Raw genomic sequence first — 23,037 nt, forward strand, 5'->3', positions numbered from 1 at the left:
ACCCTCCCAAACACCATCCCCTCTCGTAGGGGGGGAATGTGGGGCTGTGGTTCTCATACAGCACCTTCACGTCACCCCGCAGCCTCCAGCATCATCAGGCACACACACCAGCTCGTTTTCTGATGTTCCTGTGTGTTGGATCACCCTGCCCCAGGGTCGGGTCATTACTGTCCCCAACCCGACACCTGGTGGGAGCATCCCAGGGCTCCAGGGGAACAGCCCTTCTCTCCCATTTGCATCCCAGCTTATACCTTGAGTGCCTCAGTTTCCCCATCTCTGAGTTGGACCTGCAGCAGAACAACAGGTTTATCAAACCCCTCCACAAGCGGCTCTGGTGTTTCAGGGGGGACAATTCCTGTGCAGATCCCTCAAGTGAGAAGAAAATGAGGTCCAAATCATCTGACCTTAAGCTGAACTTCCCTCCCTTGGTGATGTCCAGGTTTACACCAGGTTTCACCAGGTTCGGTTCTTGGCTGGAGCTCACTCAGCTCCCAGTTGTTTGGGCAGAAATATTCCCATTTGCGCCAGTGCTGTGGGCTGAGGAGCTGAGAACCCACACCTTGCTCTATTTCCCGTTAAACCCTGGGACTCCGAGGCTGCCTTTCCTGCAAGAGTTAATGAAAGGAAGGAGTGAGCAAGATTTTTGCAAGGAATTAAACCCAGGCAAAAGAGCCTATGGGAAAGAGCCTGTTGCCAGCCCCAGGGCTGTAGGTCACCAGCGCTGTGTACGCTCACTGCCAGGGTTTATTAGGTCCTTGAAGAGCTGAGAGAGCGAAGCAAAGCAAAGCAAAGCAGAGCATGAGGAGCTGCCGGCAGAGCGGGCGGGGGCACAGACCGGCTCCGAAGTGAGTGACGAGCCAGCGCCGCTTCCTCCGGCCGGCCCCGCTCGCCGTGTGTCACACACCCAGACCCATGATTCATCTCCTGGGCTGCTCAAAGCCTCCCGAGCTGCTCCCCATCGCTCACGGTGGGGCCGGTCCAAGCAGCCCCCCACGCTCGGGGCTTGGAGGACGAGATGGGAAAGCTCAGCGTGGCTCTCGGGATCATCGCGCTCTGCGCTGCTGGCGCCTGGGGTAGGTTTGGTAGTGCTGCCGCTTGCTTCAAGCCAGGTCATTCAGTGATTGTGTTGCCTGTTATTCCTCCGAATCCTAGGACTTTCTCGTTGGGAAATCGCTCCGAGGGGGGAGCGGGCAGCCTGAAGCTGCTCAAGCCGGTTGGGTTTTGGGAAACCCGGGGCCAGCCGGGTTTCCCAAAGGTATTGTAAGATCAAGACATGGTTTGGTGAGTTATTTCCACGCTGGGTGCGGCAAGTTTGTTCTGTACCTACGCTGTGTTTGGCTCCGGGTAAGGGTTTGTAATGGAAGGACCAGGGTGTGACTTGGGCTCCGTCCTTCCTAAACAGACAATACACTGGGAGAGTTTGCAGGGCAGGTTAGGAGCTGTGTCCGTGTTGCTTTGAGGGCATGGGGTGCCTTTATGTCTTGTGTTCTTTTTTCTTGTGCTATTCTGTTGCTTTTAACAACTGATTTTTAAGATCAGGTGATTTCAGACAAAGGTAGTTTGTAGTTTTAACAACATTTCCAGTGTCTGGAGCATGGAGAAGAGCCTAGAAAAGTGCTTTATCTCCTCCCCAGGTGTGTTTCCGGGGCACAAAGTAAATCCTGCAACTGTAAAATGGTGTTTTCAGCTCCTGATTTATAAATGAGTCTCATTGTTTTCGAGGCCAGACTCAAGGGGGTTTGGGGCAACATTGTTCTGTCTAAAGAATTCCAGACTTTAGTGAATTCCCAGGAACAGCCCGAGGCTCCGATCTGCTGCTGGAGCGAGCTGTCATCAGTACAGTACATAGGATAACAACCTATTGAGATTCTAGAGCTGCAGTTTGGGGCTGGGCAGGTGATATCTCTGGTCCTGTGTATCGGTGCCTGTAATAAGCTGAGCTCAGTTTGGACCATTCCTTCCCTGGGATGGTGCTTGCAGACAGGGAGAGGTTCACAGAAAAGCCACAGCCCCAGGATGGCGTGGGCAGAGCAGCCAAAAAAGTCTGAATCCTTATCGGTGAGTCAAGCAGAAGGGCCAGAGAGGATGTCAGGATGGTTTGTATCTTTATCGAGTTCTTTAAAATATCATTATCAAGTTTGCTGTGTGCACATTCTTGCTCAAATTGGCAGAGGGAGGAAAAACAAAGCATGTGGCTGGCTCATGCGGTACATCGAGGAGGTTACTTGGAGTGCAGCTTGGGGGCTGAGTAAGCTTCTCCAGCCAGGGAAGGGTGATGCTGAGCCACAGATGTCTGGGGGGTATTTCAAATGCATCGTTTCACATCACTGCCCAGTGGTTCCCATGCTGCCCAGTTCATCTCCCATTTCCCTATATTTTATGTGCTAGGATTTCTTTCTGTTTTCAAAGCCTGAGTCTTTAGGATCAGATCGTTATAAGACACCAACTGCTTTCGTAGTACTTGGGGTTATGAGTTTTTATGGCTGGAAAAACAAATCCCCCCCCAAAAAAGCTGTGTTGGGGTCTTGTAACCTGCTCACAGCCTGGGAAGCACTGCTTGGGAAGCTCCAGGCCCAAACCTGGAGGGGGCTCAAGCTGCAGCATCCTCCTCCTCCTCTCTCCTTCACCTGTGCTGTTGCTCCTACATCACCCCAGGTCCCCATTCCCCACTTATCTCACACAGGCAGAGCTGGAAATGCCAAAATAGAGCCACTTCCCCACAGTGAGAGACTGAGGCTGCCTGCTCACAGCAGGAACAGCCACATCTGGATGGTGAGAACCGTACTGTGTTAACACCACTGGCACTGGGGGATTTCAGCCCCTTCCCAGAGGCCAGGTTCCCAGGTCGGGGAAGGGTCCTCCATCCCTGGGCACATGTCTCAGCTGTGGGGCAATGGAGACCATGGGGACCAGAGGTCTGCATGTGTCTGGGGCAGACAACCCCACAGCCCAAGGGGGCAGGAAGTGACCTGCAGGGACCCCCTGGTCAAAGCCACCGCTGCAGCAATGACACGGTGACACAATGTGGCTGCAGCCTCGGGCATGGGAGCATCCCTCCCGCAGGGACCCTCTGTGCTGCAGCCCCATCGAAGCCCATGTGCAGCTCCCCAGCCATGGGGCCGCTGCTCTGCCCCAGGGGACAGCCCAGCTTGTGGCCCTTGTTCCAGAAAACTGGGGTTAGATCCTTAGCATGGAGGGGGGACACCAGATCAAGGACCCCTGTGCTGTGGGGTGGAAAGGAAACCGCTGGATCCAGAGCCTGCACACAGGCGGGAGGTAATTCGTACCAAATGCTGGGGAGCAGATGAGCTCTTCAGCCCTAAGGGACAGTCCTGGGGCTCATTATCCCCAGAGCTCAGGTTTCAGGGCATGAGGAGAAGTGGAGGCAGACACAAGCTTGGAAATCCTCCACATCATGTTTCAGTGCAGCCTGGTCTCACTGAGACCAGGGTTAACATTGCACAGGGGAAACTGAGGCACGCAGCAGCTGAGGGACTCAGCTCAAGTCACAGGGGAAACCTGCTTGAGACAGGATTTGGACCAGTGCATCTCATCCTAGGCCAAGCTCAAACCCACCCCTGAGGGAACAAACCCCACACTGGCGTTAAGTAGAGTGTGGGTCAGGAGCATTGCTGATGGTACTGGGTGCTACAACCCTGCCTCAGCCACGGCTGCTGCAGGGAGAGATGTAATAGAAAGCAAGGAAGCTCCTGGCACAGGGTGTCTCCACCTGGCACCTCAGCTCCTATCCCTGGTGAGGGGCCATGGTGCTGGTCCAGGTTCCAAAGCATCAGGACTCCTCAGGGACCTGCAGTTTCGGTGGTGTCCCCACTGTTGGGGCACGCGGCTTTGGGGTTAATCCTCTGAGCCTGTCCCCGAGGGCTGCAGGGCAATGCCAGGGCATAGCGCAAATCCAAGGCACATGTCCCAGAGCTGGGCTGCAGCCACCAGTGCTTGGCAAGGCAGGAGGGATTCCACACGGAGCAGGAGCTGGCGATGCTGAGAGCCCTTTGCCTTCCCCCCACCAAGCCCCAGCTCGACATTCTGTCCACCCAAGGAGGTGATATCGCTGCTGATACATCCCTACGTGTCCTTGGCACACCAGAGATCAGCATGTTGCTCTGTTGTGCAATACTAAATGTAAAATCCTGCTCATCCTCACATGCTGCAGCTGGGATTTTTGTGGATGGAGAGTTCTGGGAGTGGATGCCACCCCAAAGCTGGTGCTGAGCCGGGCAATTGGGGTTTAGCCTTTAGTTTAGTCACCCTGTGTGGGACAAGCAGGGAGGTGGCAGAGGTCTCATGGGGCACACTGGCCATGGGGCATGTCCCCAAGCAGCCACTGGCCTTTGGGACAGCCGCAGCGTGTCCAGCTCAGCCTGTGACACCACCTCATACAGATACACACAACTGCAACATGTGTGCACACACGTATGAACACACGCACACATGCATTCCCAGGCTGTGTGCCAACGGGCATGAGCACACGGTGCCGTCACTGTGGTTCTGCCCAAAGACCTGACGACATCGTTTCACCATTTCCTCTCTGCTTTGTGTTGCATTTCCTGTGCTCAGAAACACCGGGAGAGCCCTGGGCAGGGACAGGAGGACACGGGGCAAAGGGGAGACCCCAGCACTCACTGCTCCATGCTCCTGGGCTCCCCACGCTGCCGCATTCCCCTAACCAAGCCCTAAGACTCTGCTGAGATGCTTGTGCCCCGGGAGGAAGGGTGATGCTACCGCAGCCACATCAGCCGTTGACAGCAGGAACCACAGAGCTCCATGGTCCTGCCTTTGCCGTGACAGACACTGGAGCTGCCCTGGGCCTCCTGCTGGCATTTGGGGTCACTTCAATCCCCCACACAGACCTGCTGGCCTCTGACCTGCATGACTGGTGCCAGCAGTGCACAAAGTCCCCACTACTGCTTCCATTGGCAGAGCCCAACCTTTGCCCGAGGCATTGGAACAACCACAACCTGCTACCAGGATGTTCCTGGACTCCTGCCCTTTCCCTCCCCTCATTTCCCTGTGTATGAACCTGGGCCAAGACCGGCTGCAGAGTTTAGTGTGTGCACAAGAAGGCACCGACCACACTGTGTCAGGGGCGGTGGGAAGAGGCAGCAGTTCCCCAGCCGCTGGCAGAGCTGCGGGTACCGCGTTGTGCCCCTGGGAATTCACCCCTGTATCCCTCCCTGTGCCCCAAAACATCTGCAGGGAGGCACAAGGGGAGATGTCCCTCACTCCAACACGTGTGACACTGAAAGGATGGATGGGGGGATCCTTTAAGGAGCCAGCAGGTGGGAAACGATGCTCAGTCCTGGCCAGGATGAAGCCCAGCGGGTACCAGGCTGGGGAGGTGGTTATAAAAGGAGCAGAGAGGCACCCCCTGGGATTTGGGGCTGGGAAAAGGATTAGAGCAGAGGTCTGGTGGGATGGGGGCTGTAGAGTCATGAAGCTGTTGGCTGAGCACTGACACTTCAACACACATGTGGGTGCAGGTTGTAACCACTCTCTGTTTTCCTGTTTCAGGGGGTAACATCTGCACCACCCGCGGGGTGAACTCCTGCAAGCAGTGCCTGGCCGTGAGCCCCCTCTGTGCCTGGTGCTCTGCCGAGGTAAGACAGGGATGTGGAGGAAGGATTGAGCCTTTGGGCTGTGGGTTGGATGCTGGTCCTGGGTTACAGCCACAAGTTTGGTCTCCATCTGTTCCCACCGTGTCTAAACATGTTTATTGGTGGCATCTGGCTCAGACCACAGCTTGGGATGCACATTGCCAGGCTTGGGCTGCCCACTCCTGCCTTGCCCTGAAAACCTGCCCTTTATCTGGGTGCATTGGCAGGAGCTACACGGAGCTGGCTGGGAAATGCTGATGTTCCCACTGGAAATTCACTTTGTCTGTTAGAAAAAGTACATTTAAAACTTAGTGTACTTTTTTGCTTCTTGAAAACCCACTGTAAAGCACAGGCTAAAGGAGCTTAATTGCTGGAAGGGCTGGAAAAGGAAAGAAGCCTGGAGGGAAGAGGGAAAATTACTGATTAGAAGCAAGGGTTTGGGTTTAAAAGCCTTTTTTCTGTTGGAAAGAAGGGGGAATGGAAGACAAGGTGCCTGGTTTTGGTTATTGGGCTAAAGAGCATGTGAGAGCTGAGCTGTGGCTCTAAAATCACCCTGTTTAGGTAGGTGAGAGCCTGGATGATTTGCCACGTTCCCCTCCAAAAATGCTGCCCTGGGGTTAGTCCATCGGAAGGTAAGAGGAGGGAGTTTCCCAACTGGATGGAGCAGCAGCCCCAGGGCAGAGAGGCTGGGACGGGGAGAGGTGATGAAACCTCCTCCTTTGGCAAAGCTTTTCTTCCTTTCTCCTTCTCCATCCATGAAACACGGCTTCCTCCAGCTGAGATTGTGCCACCGGGACCCGGGGAAAACCGATCCAAGCTGGAAAACGCTGTTGGGTTGTGCCTGAATGGCCCGATGTTTTGGGCGTATGTGGAGGGGATGCCTCTGCTTGCTGTGCCCATCCGATCTTGATGTGAATAAAGATGCTTGTGCCCCATCTTATCTCCAGCAAGGAGTGGCTCGGACTGCGATAAGGAGCCTCACTCCCTGCTCCAGCGGGGGAACTTCTGCCTGGGGCTGGGCTTGTTCCTTCCAGCCGCCGCTCCTGGGCCGGTGCCGTGACGCTGCAGTGGGAGCTGTGATGGTTGGGGGTTGTTTTTCCTCCACATCAGCAAAGGTTCCCAAAAAAGGAAATCTTTCCATTGCTGCTCATGGACAGACGTGACAAGCAGCGAGGGAGCCGCCAGCAGCCGGCCCCCGGAGAGCCGGGCTCTGCTCAGCAGCGCTGCCTCCAACATCTGGACCACATTGGCTGAATTTAGCACATGAGGGTTTCTTGTGCGGGTTTGTTTAATTTCCCTGGGGTGGGGAAGGTCTCTGATACTGTTCCCCCCCCCCACATCCCCCCTTTGTTTTTAAAGGGAAAGTGTCCTTATTTGTGCTCCTTCTGCTCCTTTCCCACCCACACTGCCTTCCCAAGCAGCCCTTATCAGTTACTCCTGCTCCATCCTGCCTTTGGACAGCAGAAGGATTTCATTGTGGTTTCTTGAGATCACTGATGCAGAGAGAATTGAGTTTTATTTAGTTTTCAGAAAGTTTGACCACTTTTAACAACAGATAGATGTGCCCGTCCACTCTCTCTTCCTTTGGGAAATGCCAACCAAGCCGTAACACCGAGATGTGGCTTTAAAATCATTTTGGAGATTATTGGGACAGATCTTCCAGTGTCTCATCCCCTCTGGTTGTCTTGGAGGAAAGGCGGAGGCAAAGGTGGACCAGGGGTTTGTTTTAGAGAAGCTGCTGGAAGGTTTTAGCTTAATCTGCTGTGGCATCTCTGCTTTGGGTCCTCTCCTGCAGAGAAGCTGATGCTGTATGTGATTGCCTTGGATGTGAAAATGGAGATGCCCTGGGGATGCAGGAATTCCCACAGCCTCCCTGCCCAGCAGGGAGGGAGCTTGGGAATGGAGCTGGCTCTGCCAGCACCCTGCCTAATCCTGCCCTCACTCACAAGGGATGCAGGCAGCAATCCATCATCAGGTTTCCCATCCTGGAGGGAGCTTGAGCAGATGCTGAAACTTCCTTCCCTGCAGTGGGATGGGATGCCCAAAGTAGGAGCTGGAGCTGGGGAGCATCTCAGCCAAGGACCACTGGATCATTGGTGATGGAGGGGTGGGAACACGTCCCCCACAGCATCTCTGTGATAGGGAGCTGATGCTGCCAGGGCTGTGCTGATGGGGAAGTGGGGTTTGCAGGGCATCAGTGGGCAAAGTCCCTGCACTGCGGGGTTTGTCACCAGCAAGCCAGGGATGCCTCTGGTTTCTCCTACCTGGGGCTGAGCCCAAGGCTGCAGAGACTGGGGTAAAGAATAGATGGGGGGCTGCAAGGACCTTGTGGCCAAACGCCCCTTTATGGTGCAGTAGCTTTTTCCTTTGTCTTTCGCAGTAGTTTTGTTGCTGGGGAGGCTCCTGTGAGTCCTGGGTCAATTGTAATATTTAGGGCTCCAGGGGAAGGGATTAAATAGTGTCTCCATGGGAATCTCCAAGCTGGAATGATGCTGTTAATCCCATAAGGTGCTGTGTGGCCTTTGAGGTCCTGGGAGTTTCCCAGAATCTCCAGATATCACCCAAGAGCCCAGCAATACAGCCACAAACCTGTCTGCCCAGCCTGCCCTTCGCCCGCATGCTTTTCCAGTGATTTCTCCACCTGGGACAGGAATGTAGGTGGTGATTGATGTGATGTGGTGTAAACCAGGCACCTCTTCCTGCAGCAGGGAGCCCTGTGGGGTTGGGTGGGTTCAAGGCAGCTAAATTAGAGAGATGAGTTGTCCTCTTCTCTGGGAGCGTGCTGTCCAGGCCGTGAGGGTGGGAGCAGGAGGCTGCAGGAACACGCCTGCTGATGTATTTGCTGATGTATTTTCTGGCTATCATTTCATACTGTTTCCAGAGGGCTCTCGGCCAGCATAAAACACACACATTCGTTGCAGGGTTCAGGCAGCTTCGGATGATGTCCTGGATGGGGAACCTTGCCAGCACTGGGAGGCTGCAGTGTTGGGATCCAGCTGAACCAGCCCCAGCAGGACTTGTGCCACCTCCCTTTACTACAGAGAAAGGCTGTGCTGGTCATCTGCTGTAGGGCTTTGGATGTAGAAAAGTTTGGGCTGTGGGAGGGAGATGGAGAAACTCTTTGGAGGGGAGGGAGGCTCTTGGCAGCATTGGGCTGGGAAAGAAATTCCTCCCATATCTGTCTCCATGAGAAGCCAAAGCGACCGGAGCCCTTCTGAATGTGCCGTGATAAGGGCAAGGAGCCGGGAGCTTTCTAGGAAAAAGGGACATGGCCAGAGCCCCACCGTGACTCCACGCTTTGTGCTTCCGGCCCCTGATGGGCACTTGATGGCTTCTCCTGCAGCTCTTTTGCTCTTTCACTCCTTTTTTGGTTCTCCTTTCTCCTGGCTGGCTCCATCCGGCAGGAAGCTGGAGAGCTCGAGATAAGCCTGAAGTGTTCTCGCACAGGAACCCAGCAGCACTCCATGCGATGGGCTCCCCACAGCAGCCCTGGTGCCTGCTCACAGAGGGGTTTCTAAGGGCACAGAAAATGAATGGGTGAAAAGGCAGCTTGTCTTTTGCCAGAGTTGAGGATATAATAGAAGTCCCAGTGAGGGAAGTTCTTCATCCCCAGCCTGCCATGTCCACATCCCACTTCACCCTCTTCTGGCCATCCCACATAAAGGGGCTTTCCTTTTAGCTTGGCCAAAACCAAACCTGAGGCTCCAGCTGCCAGGAGTTGGGAGTGGGTTTCGCAGGGATCTGTTATCCCTTGCCCCTTGGCAGGGGTTGCTGAGCTCTACCGGAGCACAGCAGACCAAAACCTGCTCTGAACCCTAGCAGGACTTGCTGATCCCTGATCCCCTCTGTCTGACATCTCCCTTGGGCAGAGGCATTGTGCCCCAAAAAGCCTCTTATCCTGGTCTTGCACTAGGTGTGCTAAAGAAGGAGCTCTCCAGTGGAAAAGGAGGCCTTCCTCCTCCTCCTTCTCCTCGAATAACCATGGGGGTTCCTGGGGGAACCTGGCTCCTGACCATGCGCCTCTCCCGCAGGTCTTGGCACAAGGGTCCCCTCGCTGTGACCTGCGCACCAACCTCCTGGAGAACGGCTGCGGGCACGACTACATCGAGTTCCCCACCAGCAGCGTCACCATCCTGGAGGACAGACCCCTCAGCGACAAGGGCTCGGGGAGCTCCATCACCACCCAGATGAGCCCCCAGAGAATACGGCTGAACCTGCGTCCAGGTAAGAGCCCCCAAACTGCTGTGGGAAGGGGAATAACTCAAAAGGGCTCAAGCAGTGAGTGAGCCATCGCTGCCTCACTAACCAAGGCTGTCTTGTGTCCATGGGGGGCAAGGCCAAGTTGGGAGCTGCATCAAACCCTCCAGGAACATCCCTGATGGGTAGCTGGGCTGTCTGCAAGCTGATCAGTTCTCTTGGCTCAACCCTGTTGTATCCCAAGGGGCAGGACAGGATACAGCAACTTCAGCAACACATGGGCTTAGTTTATCAAACCGTTTAGACCTTGGCCACTGCTGCTGCACTCTGAATGCTTTGGTGGAAGTCAGCTCATGTCTAACAAGCTGTACAGCAGCTGGAAGGGTTGGACTGCCAACAGGTCCCTGTGATTTCCCAGGCTTGTTTCAGCCAGGCAGGCTGGAGACAATTAACTGTGATGGTTGTTTGCCAGCATGGAGGAATTTCAAGCGATGCCAAGCAGGAGGCAGAACTAACAGGCATCGCTCTCCCAAAGCCACAAAACCGGTTTGGGAACATGGAGCAAGAGGTGCCATCACAGTGCTCTGTCCCACATGCAGCCCACTCCCTGGCATCCATTCATGGATGATTCTTCCAGTCTCAGCAGGAACAATTTTGGTTCCTTGTGCTCATTAAAGCCCAGATATTAGTGGCTGATAGCACAGGGCATCCTGTGCACATCCCTGCGCTTGACAGAGAGGAGTCCTGACCCTGTATGTTCCTGTATGTTTGAAGCGTCCCCACGCAACGGGGACACGTAGCTGCTATAAGTGGCCCTTGGTTGAAAGATATTTGGCAGGAGGCAGGTAGGTGTACTGCTCTGGAGAGGAACAGATACAGTGTGCAGTGTTGAAGTCCCTGTTCATTGGAAGCAGTAGAAGAAAACCCCAGCTTGATATCATCTCTGCCCAAGCAAGGCTTGGCATGAGTCATCGGCCTTGACTCGTGAATCAAGACCAAATGTTGAAGGGTCTAAGTAAGACAGGTCACAGCCCATGTCCCACAAGCTCAGAGTCCTGGTTTTAGCTCAACAAGGAGAAACAGATGCTCTCTGAGCACAAAGTTGGGCTCCCTGACTGTGTGGTGACTACATGGAGGAGCTGGGAGGAGCCAAGAGAAGAGGGAGGGAACAGGGATGGGGAAGGCCCCGGGAGATGCTCCAAGTCCTTGGTTGCTCAGGGAAGTCCGAAGCAGCCATGCAGTGCCCTGTATCTGCTGCCTACACGCTGGGTCTTTCACTCACTCCAGCCAGTATGTGCTGGTCACGCTGTTCATGCAGGACAGCCTGGGGGGGTTCAGCTCTGAGCAGGAGGCTCTGCTCATGTCCAGGTAATGAGAGGTTTGGAGAACAGGACCCCTTCTCCAAGGTGCACACCATACCTCCTGTGTGAGCACCCTGCCCAAAGGGCTTTGCCCCTTTGTGTCTAAGTGTGATGTTCTCCTCACAGAAGCTTTAAACCATCTCCTTGGGTTCCTGCTGACCCCGTAGATTGATTTTCTCCTTAGTCCTGCAATGATCCCCCTCTGCTCCTCCCAGGAGAGGATCTCTCACTCCGTGGCCCTGTCACATTACAGATGATTCCCAGATCTTTCGTGTCCAAGTGCGGCAAGTGGAAGACTACCCCGTGGACATCTACTACCTGATGGATCTGTCCAACTCCATGAAGGACGATCTGAGGAACATCCAGAACCTGGGCACAAAGCTGGCCAGTGAGATGCGCAAGCTCACCAGCAACCTACGCATCGGCTTTGGAGCCTTTGTGGACAAGCCCATTTCCCCCTACATGTATATCTCTCCTCCAGAAGCCATCATCAACCCTTGCTATGAGTAAGTAAGAAAGTGACTTCTAAAACTCGCAGCAGGACAGAGGCTGAGCCCTTCTCTAGAACATGTGATTGATTCGCCAGCCTCTGGTGAATCAGAGTCCCTGGGCTCTTGGGGTGGTTGGGGCCCTCCAAGGCATCCTGGATGTGCCCATGGGATGTGGGATGGGAGGTGGGAGAACCCTCTGATCTTCATGGCCTGCCTGATCTCCTGCAGGATCGGGGAAACCTGCCTGCCCATGTTTGGGTACAAACACGTCCTGTCGCTCACGGACGAGGTGACCCGCTTCAACGAGGAGGTGCGGAAGCAGAGTGTCTCACGGAACCGCGACGCGCCCGAAGGTGGCTTCGATGCCATCATCCAGGCCACCGTGTGTGATGTAAGGGGCAAGAAGGCCTGGCTGGGGCTGGGAGATGGTCATTGAGCTGGGCCTGGTGGGTTGGCAGAGACCATCCAAGTCCACCAGGACAGGAGCATAAGCCCTGTGGAGCTGCTGCGTGGCTCAGATCTGCAGAGGATGAATATTCAACTAGAATGTTTCTAGACCAACAGCCAAGGCAAGGGAAGAGCAGGACCCTTACGTGGTCCTGGGAGGAGAGAGGAGCAGATCAGGTACTTGGGAACTGATGATCACAGAATCAAGGAATGGTTTGGGCTGGGAGAGACCTTAAAGCTCATCCAGTTCCAACCCCCTGCCACGGGCAGGGACACCTTCCACTAGAGCAGGTTGCTCCAAGCCCCTGTGTCCACCCTGGCCTTAAACACTGCCAGGGATGGGGCATAATGATCCTATGTCAGCCCTGCAGCAACCAGCCCAAAAGGGACATTATCTCCTGTGCCTGCACCTTGATTTTGCTGGGAATGGGGGGGGTTGCAGCCCTCAGCCATGACCTGGGGCAGCAGCAAAGGCACCAGCAGGGTGCTGGCACATAGGGCTGCTGCACAACTGGGAGCTGTCTTTCACTGCAGGAGAAAATCGGCTGGAGGAATGATGCTTCCCACCTCCTCGTCTTCACCACGGATGCCAAGACCCACATCGCGCTGGATGGCAGGCTGGCTGGCATCGTGCAGCCCAATGATGCCCAGTGCCACATTGACGAGGACAATTTCTACTCTGCCTCCACCACACTGGTAAATCCCAACCTACATGGTGGGGTTGTGGAGCCCAGAGCTCCTGTTGAGGGCCCCCATGGGATGGGAGAGGTGACCCGGCCATGGTTGGAGAGCATGATGGGGACCAGGGTGGTTGGGGGTACATGTTCCTAGGGTACAGCCTCTCCTCTTCCCCAGGACTATCCCTCTCTGGGCCTGATGACTGAGAAACTCTCACAGAAGAACATCAACTTGATCTTTGCTGTGACAGATACAGTTGTTGGCCTCTACCAGGTAATGGCTGCTGTGCAAAGCCACCTTCTTAGGGGGCTGGTGGGTCTCAAGGAGCACCGTTTGCAGCTGGCCATGGGTGGCCAGATGTTGTTTGGAGGTCTCCTGTCCTAGGGAAGCTCCCATGTGCCCAGACAGGGTTTGGCCAAGTCACGAGCAAACCACGCTTATGATATTTCTCCAGAACTACAGCGAGCTGATCCCAGGCACAACTGTGGGCACCTTGTCCAGAGACTCCAGCAATGTCCTGCAGCTCATAGTGGACTCCTACGGGGTGAGTGTGCAATGTGATGGCCCCACACAGCTCTCTCTCCCTCCCTCCCAAAATAGCCAATGCTTCGCACTGCAAACAGCCCACAGATTTGGCAGCTCCCCCAGCCCTGAGCATCCTTCCTGGGCCAGCTGTGCGCAGCTGCCTCCACCCGTGCATGCGGGAATGTTGGGAAAGGGAGGTCACTGTGTTCACCGCCTGCCCCTTCCCATCCTCGAAGGCATTTCCCAGTGGGGAATGATGTAGCCAAGTCCTGAGAAAGACTCGAGGCTCTTGGCTCCTTTCCTGTGTGTGTGGGAGCATCGTGGTGCAGGGGGAGACTCCTCCCTGGGACCGATCCCTGGCCCAGCCTGTGCTGTCATCTTCATCCCTCCTCTCTCCTGCCCTAGAAAATCCGCTCCAAGGTGGAACTGGAGGTGCGTGATCTCCCTGAAGAGCTGTCCCTGGCCTTCAATGCCACCTGCCTCAACGACGAGGTCATCCCTGGGCTCAAGTCTTGCATGGGCCTCAAGATTGGGGACACGGTGAGGGTCCCGTTCATGGACTTGGTTTTTCTCCCCCTCCATGTAGCAGTGTTGCTTGATGCTCTCCCCCATCTCCTTGCCCCACCACCTCGCTGGTGACACGGGGATCTTTGCAATGGAGAGAGGGCTCCAGCAAGGATGAAGATGCTTTTCTGAGTCTGCTGGATGCAAACTCTATGGTCCTTTAGCTCAGGCTGGGCTGCTGGGCACAGTGAATGGGATTTAGCCTGGTTACTGTGGCAGGCAGGTGCCCTGCCCCAAACTACATTGGCACAGCACTGAAAAGCCCAAAGCAATGGGGTGGGTCCCATTTCTGGGCTCCTTAAGCTTGGGGTGGGTACCACCACACTGTGCTGATGGTACTGATGGTTGGATGCACCCCCTTGCCCTCCCAGGTGAGCTTCAGCATCGAGGCCAAGGTACGGGGATGCCCCCAGGAGCGGGAGAAATCCTTCACCATCAAACCCGTGGGCTTCAAGGACAGCCTGACAGTGGTGGTGAACTTCGACTGCGACTGCTCCTGCGAGAGCCAAGCGGAGGCCAACAGCACATCCTGCAGCCGAGGCAACGGCACGCTGGAGTGCGGCGTGTGCCGCTGCAACGCCGGGCGCCTCGGCTCGCACTGCGAGTGCTCGGAGGAGGAGTACAACCCCTCGCAGCAGGACAACTGCAGCCCCCGGGCGGGCCAGCCCCTCTGCAGCCAGCGCGGAGAGTGCATCTGCGGGCAGTGCGTGTGCCACAGCAGCGACTTCGGGAAGGTGACGGGCAAGTACTGCGAGTGCGACGACTTCTCCTGCGTGCGCTTCAAGGGGCAGATGTGCTCAGGTGAGTGATGGGCATGGAGGGGATCAGGGTGCTCATGGTGCCCAAGCTCATGGAGAAAGGTGACACCAGCTATTTCGGGAGTTGTCCCATGTGTTGTCCCCACCGCTGGCTTGCTCAGCAATGGCTCTCCCTGGACCACAATAGGACAAGGGAATAGCAATAGGACAAGGGGTGATGGGTTCAAACTGAAACAGGGGAAGTTCAGGTTGGAGATAAGGCAGAAGTTCTTCCCTGTGAGGGTGCTGAGGCGCTGGCACAGGGTGCCCAGAGAAGCTGTGGCTGCCCCATCCCTGGCAGTGTTCAAGGCCAGGTTGGACACAGGGGCTTGGAGCAACCTGCTCTAGTGGAAGGTGTCCCTGCCCGTGGCAGGGGGTTGGGACTGGAAGAGCTTTAAGGTTCCCTTCCAACCCAAACCATTCTATGACCAGCCCTGGGTTTGAAGCGATGCCAGGGGAATTACTCCCTTTTTGGCAGATGGTGTCACCTCTTGCACCCAAGAGCTGTGGCAGGGTGATGGGCTGGAGGGTTAAAATCAGACCTCAGTCCTAGCTTAGACTCAGGACTACCATCAAGGGGGCTGGTGGGCACCCAAGGATGCACAGGGCAGGGACCCTGCTCAAATCACAGCACCCAACACATCAGAGGTATTGTTCTGCAGAAGGAAACCCCAGGCTGGAGGGAGGGGGGTGGGGAGAGGCAATTTTTATCCTCAACCCAGTTCTTGAAGACCCCCTGTTGGCAAAAGCATTGGGGAAGCAAATCCTCTCCCTCGCTGGCCTTACAGCACCTCTTCTCCTGAATATTCATCTCTTCCATGTGCTACCAAACTGCCCTGCTCCAGCCCTGGCTGCTGCTGCATCCCTCCTCACCGGGGAGAGAGGACCAGGTCCTTGGGGTCTCCTCCCATTCCAGGCACTGGGGAAGGAATCCCTCTCTGTAGAACACCCGTCCCAACACTGGTTTCACGTGTCCTGATGTGCCAGGGCCTCTTCCCTATAGAAAGTTTCTCCCATCCACTTCTTCAGTAAGCACTGGAGCTTTGAGTGAAGCCCCAAGCTCTGCCCCATCCTCTCAGTGGATGCAAGAGGGGTGGCAGTGCCCAACACTGAGGCATGAAACTGTGGCACATCCTCTCCAGGAGCAGAACACCCCAAAAGTGGTTCAAGGAGGGATGAGAAGAGGGGCAGCCACCCCCTTTCCTATGCCCAGCCTCCTTGGTATGCATGGTGTCAAAAAACCCACCACTTTTCCTGCTACAAGGCCCAAAATCCCTAGGAAACTGTCATAGAATCATAGAATCAACCAGGTTGGAAAAGACCTTTAAGATCAAGCCCAACCATTCCCCAGCACTGCCAAGGCCACCACTAACCCATGGCACTGGGGCCTTGGCTACACGGGGTGTGAACACTTGCAGGGACGGTGACTCCAGCCCTGCCCTGGGCAGCCTGTTCCAATGCCTGAGCACCCTTTGGGGAATTAATTGTTCCTCAGCTCCATCTAAACCTCCCCTTGTCCCATCACTTGTTACTTGGGAAAAGAGACCGACCCCCACCTCACTACAACCTTCTTTCAGGTAGTTGTAGAGAGCTGTAGAGATGAAACCTGCAGTCCAGATGACACTTCGGCTCCCCGATGTCCCCACATCGAGTTTTTGGGACCTCACCCATCCCTAATCCCAACTTCAGCCTCTGTGCTGCTGGGCTTGATCCTTTATCTCATCAGCCTGCTGCTAACAGAGGTGGAAATGCTGGGTTTTCCCTCACCCTGAGCAGACAGTGCCCTCGTGCCCCCGGGCGCCTGTTCCTGCTGCCTGTTTGCACAACCACTTGCTGCCTGTTTGCACAAGGGCTGGTGATGCTCTGCCCCAGCCTGGCTGAGCTGTTAATTAACCTGCTCAGTCTGACCCTGTTGGCATCCATCCCACCCCACTGAGCCACTTCTCCCCAGCCTCCCCGTTGTTTCCATGCCTTGCCACTCAGCGTGCCACTATTTTCCTGTGACTCAGCCCCAGTTCCTCATTCACGGGGTTACACATTGATTTCTCATGCCGATGTCTCCAAGGCCATGGCGGGGATCATTCTTAGCCAACCTCCTGCTGGGAGCAGCATTCCCGATGTGCCCCGGTGTGCTCGGGGCTTGGGACGGGTCGGCATGTGCCAGCTCCATGGCATTTCCATCACTTACTGTGTCTTTGGGATGTAATCAAACCACAATGCAAATAGCTCCAGGCTTTGGCAGGGTTTGAGCATGTCTGTCTGTCTGATTAAGCCAGTCTCTGAGAGCGCAGAGCTTGTTGGGCCTTTCTCAGCAGTCAGCTTCTCCTGCGTGGTTCGGGGCTGGGAATAAAGTGGGATTTGGGGGGTTTAACCAGATGTCCTGACTCAATCTGAGATTAAAAGCCAAAGCCAAGCTTGACTAGCTCAAAGATTGAGCATCTCCAGCTGCTGCTGCCGGCAACCTGGGTTAGTTGGGTAGAATAAGAGGAGCATCGGGGTTGCAGCAAAGTTTGAGGTTTGATGTGAGCTGTGTCCCACCCCAAGGACAATAGGAAGGGGTTGTCCTGGGCAGCTGGTCTGCCCTGCCATGCCACCAACCCCATCTGGGTGATTGCTGTCAGGACCTATGGGGACACTCATGGGTCCTGATGGCCTCTGGGTTGTCCCCAGGCCATGGGCAGTGCAGCTGCGGGGACTGTCTGTGTGACTCGGACTGGACCGGTGACTACTGCAACTGCACCACGCGCACCGACACGTGCATGTCCAGCACCGGGCTGGTGTGCAGCGGCCACGGCTCCTGCATCTGCGGCAAGTGCGACTGCACCCAGCCCGGCTCCTACGGAGACACCTGCGAGAAGTGCCCCACGTGCCCGGACGCCTGCACCATCAAAAAGTGAGAAAGGGCAGAGCTGGGACAGGTCCTACCCCACTGGGGAGCTGGGATGGGTCATATGGATGCCACATAGACTCATAGAATGGTTTGGGTTGGAAAGGACCTGAAGAGATACCTTCCACCAGAGCAGGTTGCTCCAAGCCGCTGTGTCCAACCTGGCCTTGAACACTGCCAGGGATGGGGCAGCCACAGCTTCTCTGGGCACCCTGTGCCAGCGCCTCAGCACCCTCACAGGGAAGAGCTTCTTCCTTATATCCAACCTAAATCTTCCCTTTTTAAGTGTAAACCCATCACCCCTTGTCCTTTCACTGCAGTCCCTGATGAAGAGTCCCTCTCCAGCATCCCTGTAGCCCCCTTCAGATACTGGAAGCTGCTCTGAGGCCTCCACGCAGCTTCTCGTCTTCAGGCTGAAGAGAACCCATCCCTGGCAGTGTTCAAGGCCAGGTTGGACACAGGGGCTTGGAGCAACCTGCTCTAGTGGAAGATGTCCCTGCCCGTGGCAGGGGGTTGGAACCGGATGAGCTTTAAGGTCCCTTATAACACAAACCATCCTGTGGTTCCATGGTATCCCGTCAGGGAGCCAGCAGCAGTGGCAGCGGGAGCTCTCACGCTGCAGCCTGGTTGGGATTGCAGTTATTTCTGCCACCTGAGATGGGAAGGTGTGAGCATGGGGGAGCTCACGGTGCCTCTCTCCTCTCCTCTCCCTCAGGGAGTGCGTGGAGTGCAAGAAGTTTGAGCGGGGGACACTGGTGGAGCAGCAATCCTGCAGCCGCATGTGCCGCGATGAGATTGAGACCGTGCAGGAACTGAGTAAGAGAGAACCCAGACCCCTGTCCTGAAGCATGGAAATGGGGGGGGGCTGCATCCACCACCCACTTTCCCTCCCCATGGGCACCCCCCCAGCCCCGGGGGGCTCTGAACCTCTCGCTCTGGCAGGTGACAGGGGCAAGGACGCCGTGAACTGCACCTACAAGGATGAGAATGACTGTGTGGTGCGGTTCCAGTACTACGAGGACTCCAGCGGCAAGTCCATCCTCTATGTTATCGAGGAGCCCGGTAAGAGCCAGCTGGAGGGATGCAGAGGGTGCTGTGCTGGGGTTCTGTGCTAAGTGGGGAGATTGGGATTAACCTTAAAGGTCTTTTCTAACCTATTGAATCTATGATTTTGAGTGCCTGTTGTACCTCCCACCCCAGCCAGGCTCACGGGCATGGGGACTATGAGAGAGGTTAAAGAGCTGCTTTGTTCCCTGCTCCATGCCACAGGGTGTGATTTCCTGCCTCTGTCTCACATTTCCCCACCACTTCTTGGTTATTTCACACCCCACACTGAGGCCAAAGATGGGGGCTCAACCTTCCCACTGCCCTCATCCTGGTTCTGACTCCATGGGGTGATTCTTCTCAAGAAGCAGATAGGAGCTGGCTCCCATTAGCCAGGCATGAGCAACACTGTGGCTGCAAGGGCTGGGATACTGCAGCCCCCCTGCCATGCAGAGCAGCTTTGGGGTCTCCAGAGACCTCGAGGTCTGAGCTGGGGGTTGCTTATCCTTCAAAAGCAGGGCCATGAAAGCAGCTACCAGCTCTCATTGCCCCTGCCTGCCCCCAGCAGGGCTGCAGTGCAACCTCTCCAGCCCCCATCACCCAGAGGGGAGAGGCAGGAGAGGGCTGGGGTGGGTGCACAGCCCCAGGCAGCACGTAGTGGGGAGCAGGGTGGCTGTTGGGGCTCACACTGGATCTCGCTGCCCTGGTTTGCAGCATGGTGGTGTTGATGCAAACCAGGGAGTGGGGCCAGTGCAGGGCATCAGCTGGGCTTGGGGATAAGCTTCCACCAGCCCAAGGACTCAGTCTCTGGTGTCATCCCATACCATGGGTGGGACCTGTGATGCCCCTGACCTGGACTGCTCCAGGCTTCGGTGCAGAACCCACTTTACAGACAGGAGCTTGAGGATCTCAGCATGTGCATCCCATGGATGGGATCTTCCTATATAGAGCCTGCTGTCTCAAGGAGGGAGAATCCTGCTGTCTAACAGCGGAGGATGAAGCCCTCCTGAGACCAGAGCAGCCCCGTGTGCTTATAGCCAGGCAGCCCCAGAGCTGAGCCCCCCCATCCCTGCCCTTCTCCCTCCTCCAGACTGCCCGAAGGGGCCGGACGTCCTGGTGGTCCTGCTCTCGGTGACAGGCGCCATCCTGCTCATCGGCCTCGCTGCTCTGCTCATCTGGAAGCTCCTCATCACCATCCACGACCGCCGGGAGTTCGCCCGTTTTGAGGAGGAGAAAGCCAGGGCCAAGTGGGACACGGTGAGCACCAGTGGGTTGCGAGTGCTGGTCAGGAGCCGCCGGGCTGAGTGGATCCAGATCCCAGTGCTCCCAGCATAAGAGCCCAGTTGCTGTCTGTGGTTCCAGGGCATGGTCTTTAGGGACCAGCTTGCCCCATTCGTCTATGAAGAGTGGCACAGTGTCACAAGAAGGACTCAAGGTGGCACTGACCAACCTGGACACCCCTTTCCTGAGCCCATTGTGGTCCCAGGGGCTGTGCATGGGCAATAGCACATGTCCTGTGTAATTTTCCCACCTCCAGCTTATCCCAAGCATTGTCACCAGCGTGACCCTCTTACTCACTGCCCACACCAGTGCTTCCATCCTGTGAGCAAGGCAGGAGGTCTGTCCTGCCACGGGATACTGGAAGAGCTGAGGCACCCAGAGCACAAGGGCTGGGATGGCACCAGTGCTTGTCCCCCACTTCCTCCACCTCCCCAGAGGGAAGGGATGGAGAGGGATGGGATGATTCTCTCAGGAGGCCTCTCTGCTCCTGAGCTCCTGATGCCTTTCTCCCCTTCCACAGCAGCTTTTCTCTGCTCTCCCCCATGAAACCTTATGGGCTGAAGCCTTGAATGGAGATATGGATCAACCACTCAATGCTGAAATGCTGCCTCAGTTTCCCCAGCTGTAAAGTAGAATGAATGCTGGTGCCAAGCACGAAATTATGATGCTCTTTTTACTCCTCCTCCTCCGTCTTCTTCTTCTTCCAGGGCCACAACCCTTTATATAAAGAGGCTACATCTACCTTCACCAACATCACGTACCGTGGGAACTAAGGATGCCGCATCCAGCGCTGCCGTGGGATCAGCCGAGGATCTGTGTGATCTGTTGGAGTCCAGTTTACAGAAGAGCTTGAGCGTGTTTCTGTGTGTGTGTGAGTGCGTCTGTGTGTAATTTAACAACCCCTCGACTGCCTCCCGAGCCCTGTAACTGCAGGGACGTGCTTTCCACGGCAAACCTCTTGTCCTTACCTCGGCGGGTAGCCCCGCGGGAGCCGGCGGCCGCTCCATACACTGAACACGGAGAAACGGGACTTTCCCTGCCTGGCCGGTTTGTGAACCCTTTGGTGCTCATTGGGCCAAGTGGATTTCAAGAGCAGATGCTCAAACCAAGTGCTGAGCTGCGATCTCCTCCTTGGCCCGTGCTGGTGAAGCTCTGCCTGCTCCAAGCATCCCTTTGTGTACCGGACCGATGTGGACCCCCCTGGGCACAGGAGCCATCTCCAGGGGGTCAGGGCAGCTCCACTCACTGCCTGCAGGCGGGAGCCATCACCTGGCTTTGTGGGTTGAGGACGCTGCTCGAGCAACCCAGCAGCCATGTGTTTCTGGCACTGATCCGGCTCAGGATGGTATAAAGCAGTGCCCCAGCATCACGGTGCCTTCCTTCCAGGTTCTACCACTGGCCAACTCTACGTAGCATCAGCTCTGCTGGTCCCAGCTGCAGCCCCTGGGATGGTGCTGAGCTCCCCATGTCCCCCTCCACTGCCTCCGTGCCACAAAGCACAGGGATGCACAGGCAGCAGCCTCAGGAAGGTCGTGATGCCCGTTATCCCCTGAGCCTGGCCACCTTTCTTCCTTGTCTCTGCTTTTTGGGCTGTGTAACTGCACCACGCTTGGTTTTCTGCATAGCTCAGGGTTCCAGGAGAGCAGGAAGCGTTCAGGCCGTGTCCTGCTGCCTGGAGCTGTGTGTCACCCGTGGTTTGTCCTGTGGGGAAAAACAAAGCAATGTCCTGGTAGTAGAGTTTGCTGTAATAGTAGTGCTGCCCTGCCCCTGCCCCAGGCAGAGCACAAGTGGTGCTATGGGTAGGTCTGGTCCCCTCGATTGCACCAAAAAGCATCAGCGACCTTGTGCCTGGTGTGGGGCTGGCCCCGAGGGCCCCAGCAGCGCGGTGGCTGTGTCCCTGCTGCTCCCTGGCTGGTCTGTCCCCAGGCCCAGCAGTGTGGGAGCAGAGGCAGGGGTTGGATGGGCAGCACTAGAACAGCAGCGATTCACACCATGGAAATAACTATCAATACAATAAAAGATGTCAAACACAGCAGGGGCCTGGGCTGAGGGTGAATTTTGATTCCTGGGGAGCTCCTGTAAAGCTCCTTTTTGTTTCACTTATTATTGGATGCGTGAATCCAAAGATGCACTAAGTGTTCCCAGCCAGTGTGTGTGGTGGAGGAGCGCAGCATCACCGCCTGCCTGTTGAGTGTATGAGAACTATCAGTGGCTTTTGGAAGGGGCAAATTCTGCTCTTAGTAATGCTTGAATGCTTAGTAACGTGCTTGAAATGAGTTTGCTCCTAGGGGTGATTTCAGCCCTTCAGAGGACACATTCAGGTCATGGTCAACATTTCCTTCCAAGGGTTGTTTGGAGGGTTTTATTTTACTTTTTTAATTTTATTTTTCGTTTAATTTAATGGCTTTAACCTGCCAGAGGGGAGATTGAGATGAGCCCTTAGACAGAAGCTCTTCCCTGTGAGGGTGCTGAGGCGCTGGCACAGGGTGCCCAGAGAAGCTGTGGCTGCCCCATCCCTGGCAGTGTTCAAGGCCAGGTTGGACACAGGGGCTTGGAGCAACCTGCTCTAGTGGAAGGTGTCCCTGCCCGTGGCAGGGGTTGGAGCTGGATGAGCTTTAAACTCCCTTCAACACAAACCAGTCTGATCCTACGACTCCTGCTGTGAAAGCTGGGCACGGGGCTGCGGGGACACCCAGCGGCCACTCTTCAAAGCAGCATTTTGGGGCCACAGAAGGTGCCGGAAAAACTCTTTGCCTGGTTCTCTGCTTCCCCCCTCAGCCCCGGGCAGTGTGTTCAGGGCAGCACTCGGTGCCCGCGGCTGCACGGGGCAGAGGGTTGAGGAGGGTGTCCCAGCACCCAAGTGTGCTCTGGGGTTGAGTTGGGTTGGATTTGGCCTCAGGAGGAGCACTTCGACTGCAGGGTGGGCTGAGGGGAAGGCAAAGGGATGCCCAAGGCTACGACATGAAGGAGCAGGATGAGACCCCTGAGCTGAATGGGGCTGCCCCAGTGCAGCGTGAGTGGAACATGGAGTTTGGGGAGCAGGGGTTTCACCTGATCCCTCTGCTTGCCCTCTCCCCACTGAGCCTGGCCAGCGAGGGTCCTTCCCATGGGATGCATCCAGCCTGCACAGGGGCTGATCCTGCTCAGGGCTAC

General features: G+C 55.9%; 1 protein-coding gene across 3 annotated transcripts; it reads left to right on the top strand.

Annotated features, from left to right (window-relative positions):
- Positions 1-768: 768 nt before the first annotated feature.
- Positions 769-21,919, top strand: ITGB3 (integrin subunit beta 3). Of its 3 annotated transcripts, none has more exons than XM_030508586.1 (15): positions 921-1,073; positions 5,530-5,615; positions 9,644-9,836; positions 11,424-11,676; positions 11,890-12,052; positions 12,643-12,804; positions 12,964-13,059; positions 13,241-13,330; positions 13,717-13,851; positions 14,247-14,676; positions 17,343-17,565; positions 18,275-18,375; positions 18,502-18,621; positions 19,694-19,860; positions 20,592-21,919. In XM_030508586.1, the coding sequence occupies exons 1-15, from the start codon at positions 1,016-1,018 to the stop codon at positions 20,655-20,657; spliced, it is 2,343 nt and encodes a 780-aa protein (XP_030364446.1). In that variant the 5' UTR covers positions 921-1,015; the 3' UTR covers positions 20,658-21,919. The 3 variants fall into 3 exon arrangements, with proteins under 3 accessions (XP_030364445.1, XP_030364446.1, XP_030364444.1); XM_030508584.1 differs by lacking the exon at positions 921-1,073 and adding an exon at positions 4,920-5,297; XM_030508585.1 differs by lacking the exon at positions 5,530-5,615 and having other exon boundaries at positions 769-1,073.
- The last annotated feature ends 1,118 nt before the right edge of the window (positions 21,920-23,037 follow it).

This window comes from Strigops habroptila, chromosome 19 (genome assembly GCF_004027225.2).
Source record: "Strigops habroptila isolate Jane chromosome 19, bStrHab1.2.pri, whole genome shotgun sequence".
In the NCBI taxonomy this organism is placed as follows: Eukaryota; Metazoa; Chordata; class Aves; order Psittaciformes; family Psittacidae; genus Strigops; species Strigops habroptila.

What these genes read in the sequence shown, in the direction of transcription:
- ITGB3 (XM_030508584.1), top strand. Translation starts at nt 4,988, where the DNA reads ATGTTCCTGGACTCCTGCCCTTTCCCTCCCCTCATTTCCCTGTGTATG. An exon ending in ACTCTGCCTCCACCACACTG is followed by an intron (nt 12,805 to 12,963) that starts GTAAATCCCAAC and finishes CCTCTTCCCCAG; the next exon opens with GACTATCCCTCTCTGGGCCT. An exon ending in CTATGTTATCGAGGAGCCCG is followed by an intron (nt 18,622 to 19,693) that starts GTAAGAGCCAGC and finishes TCCCTCCTCCAG; the next exon opens with ACTGCCCGAAGGGGCCGGAC.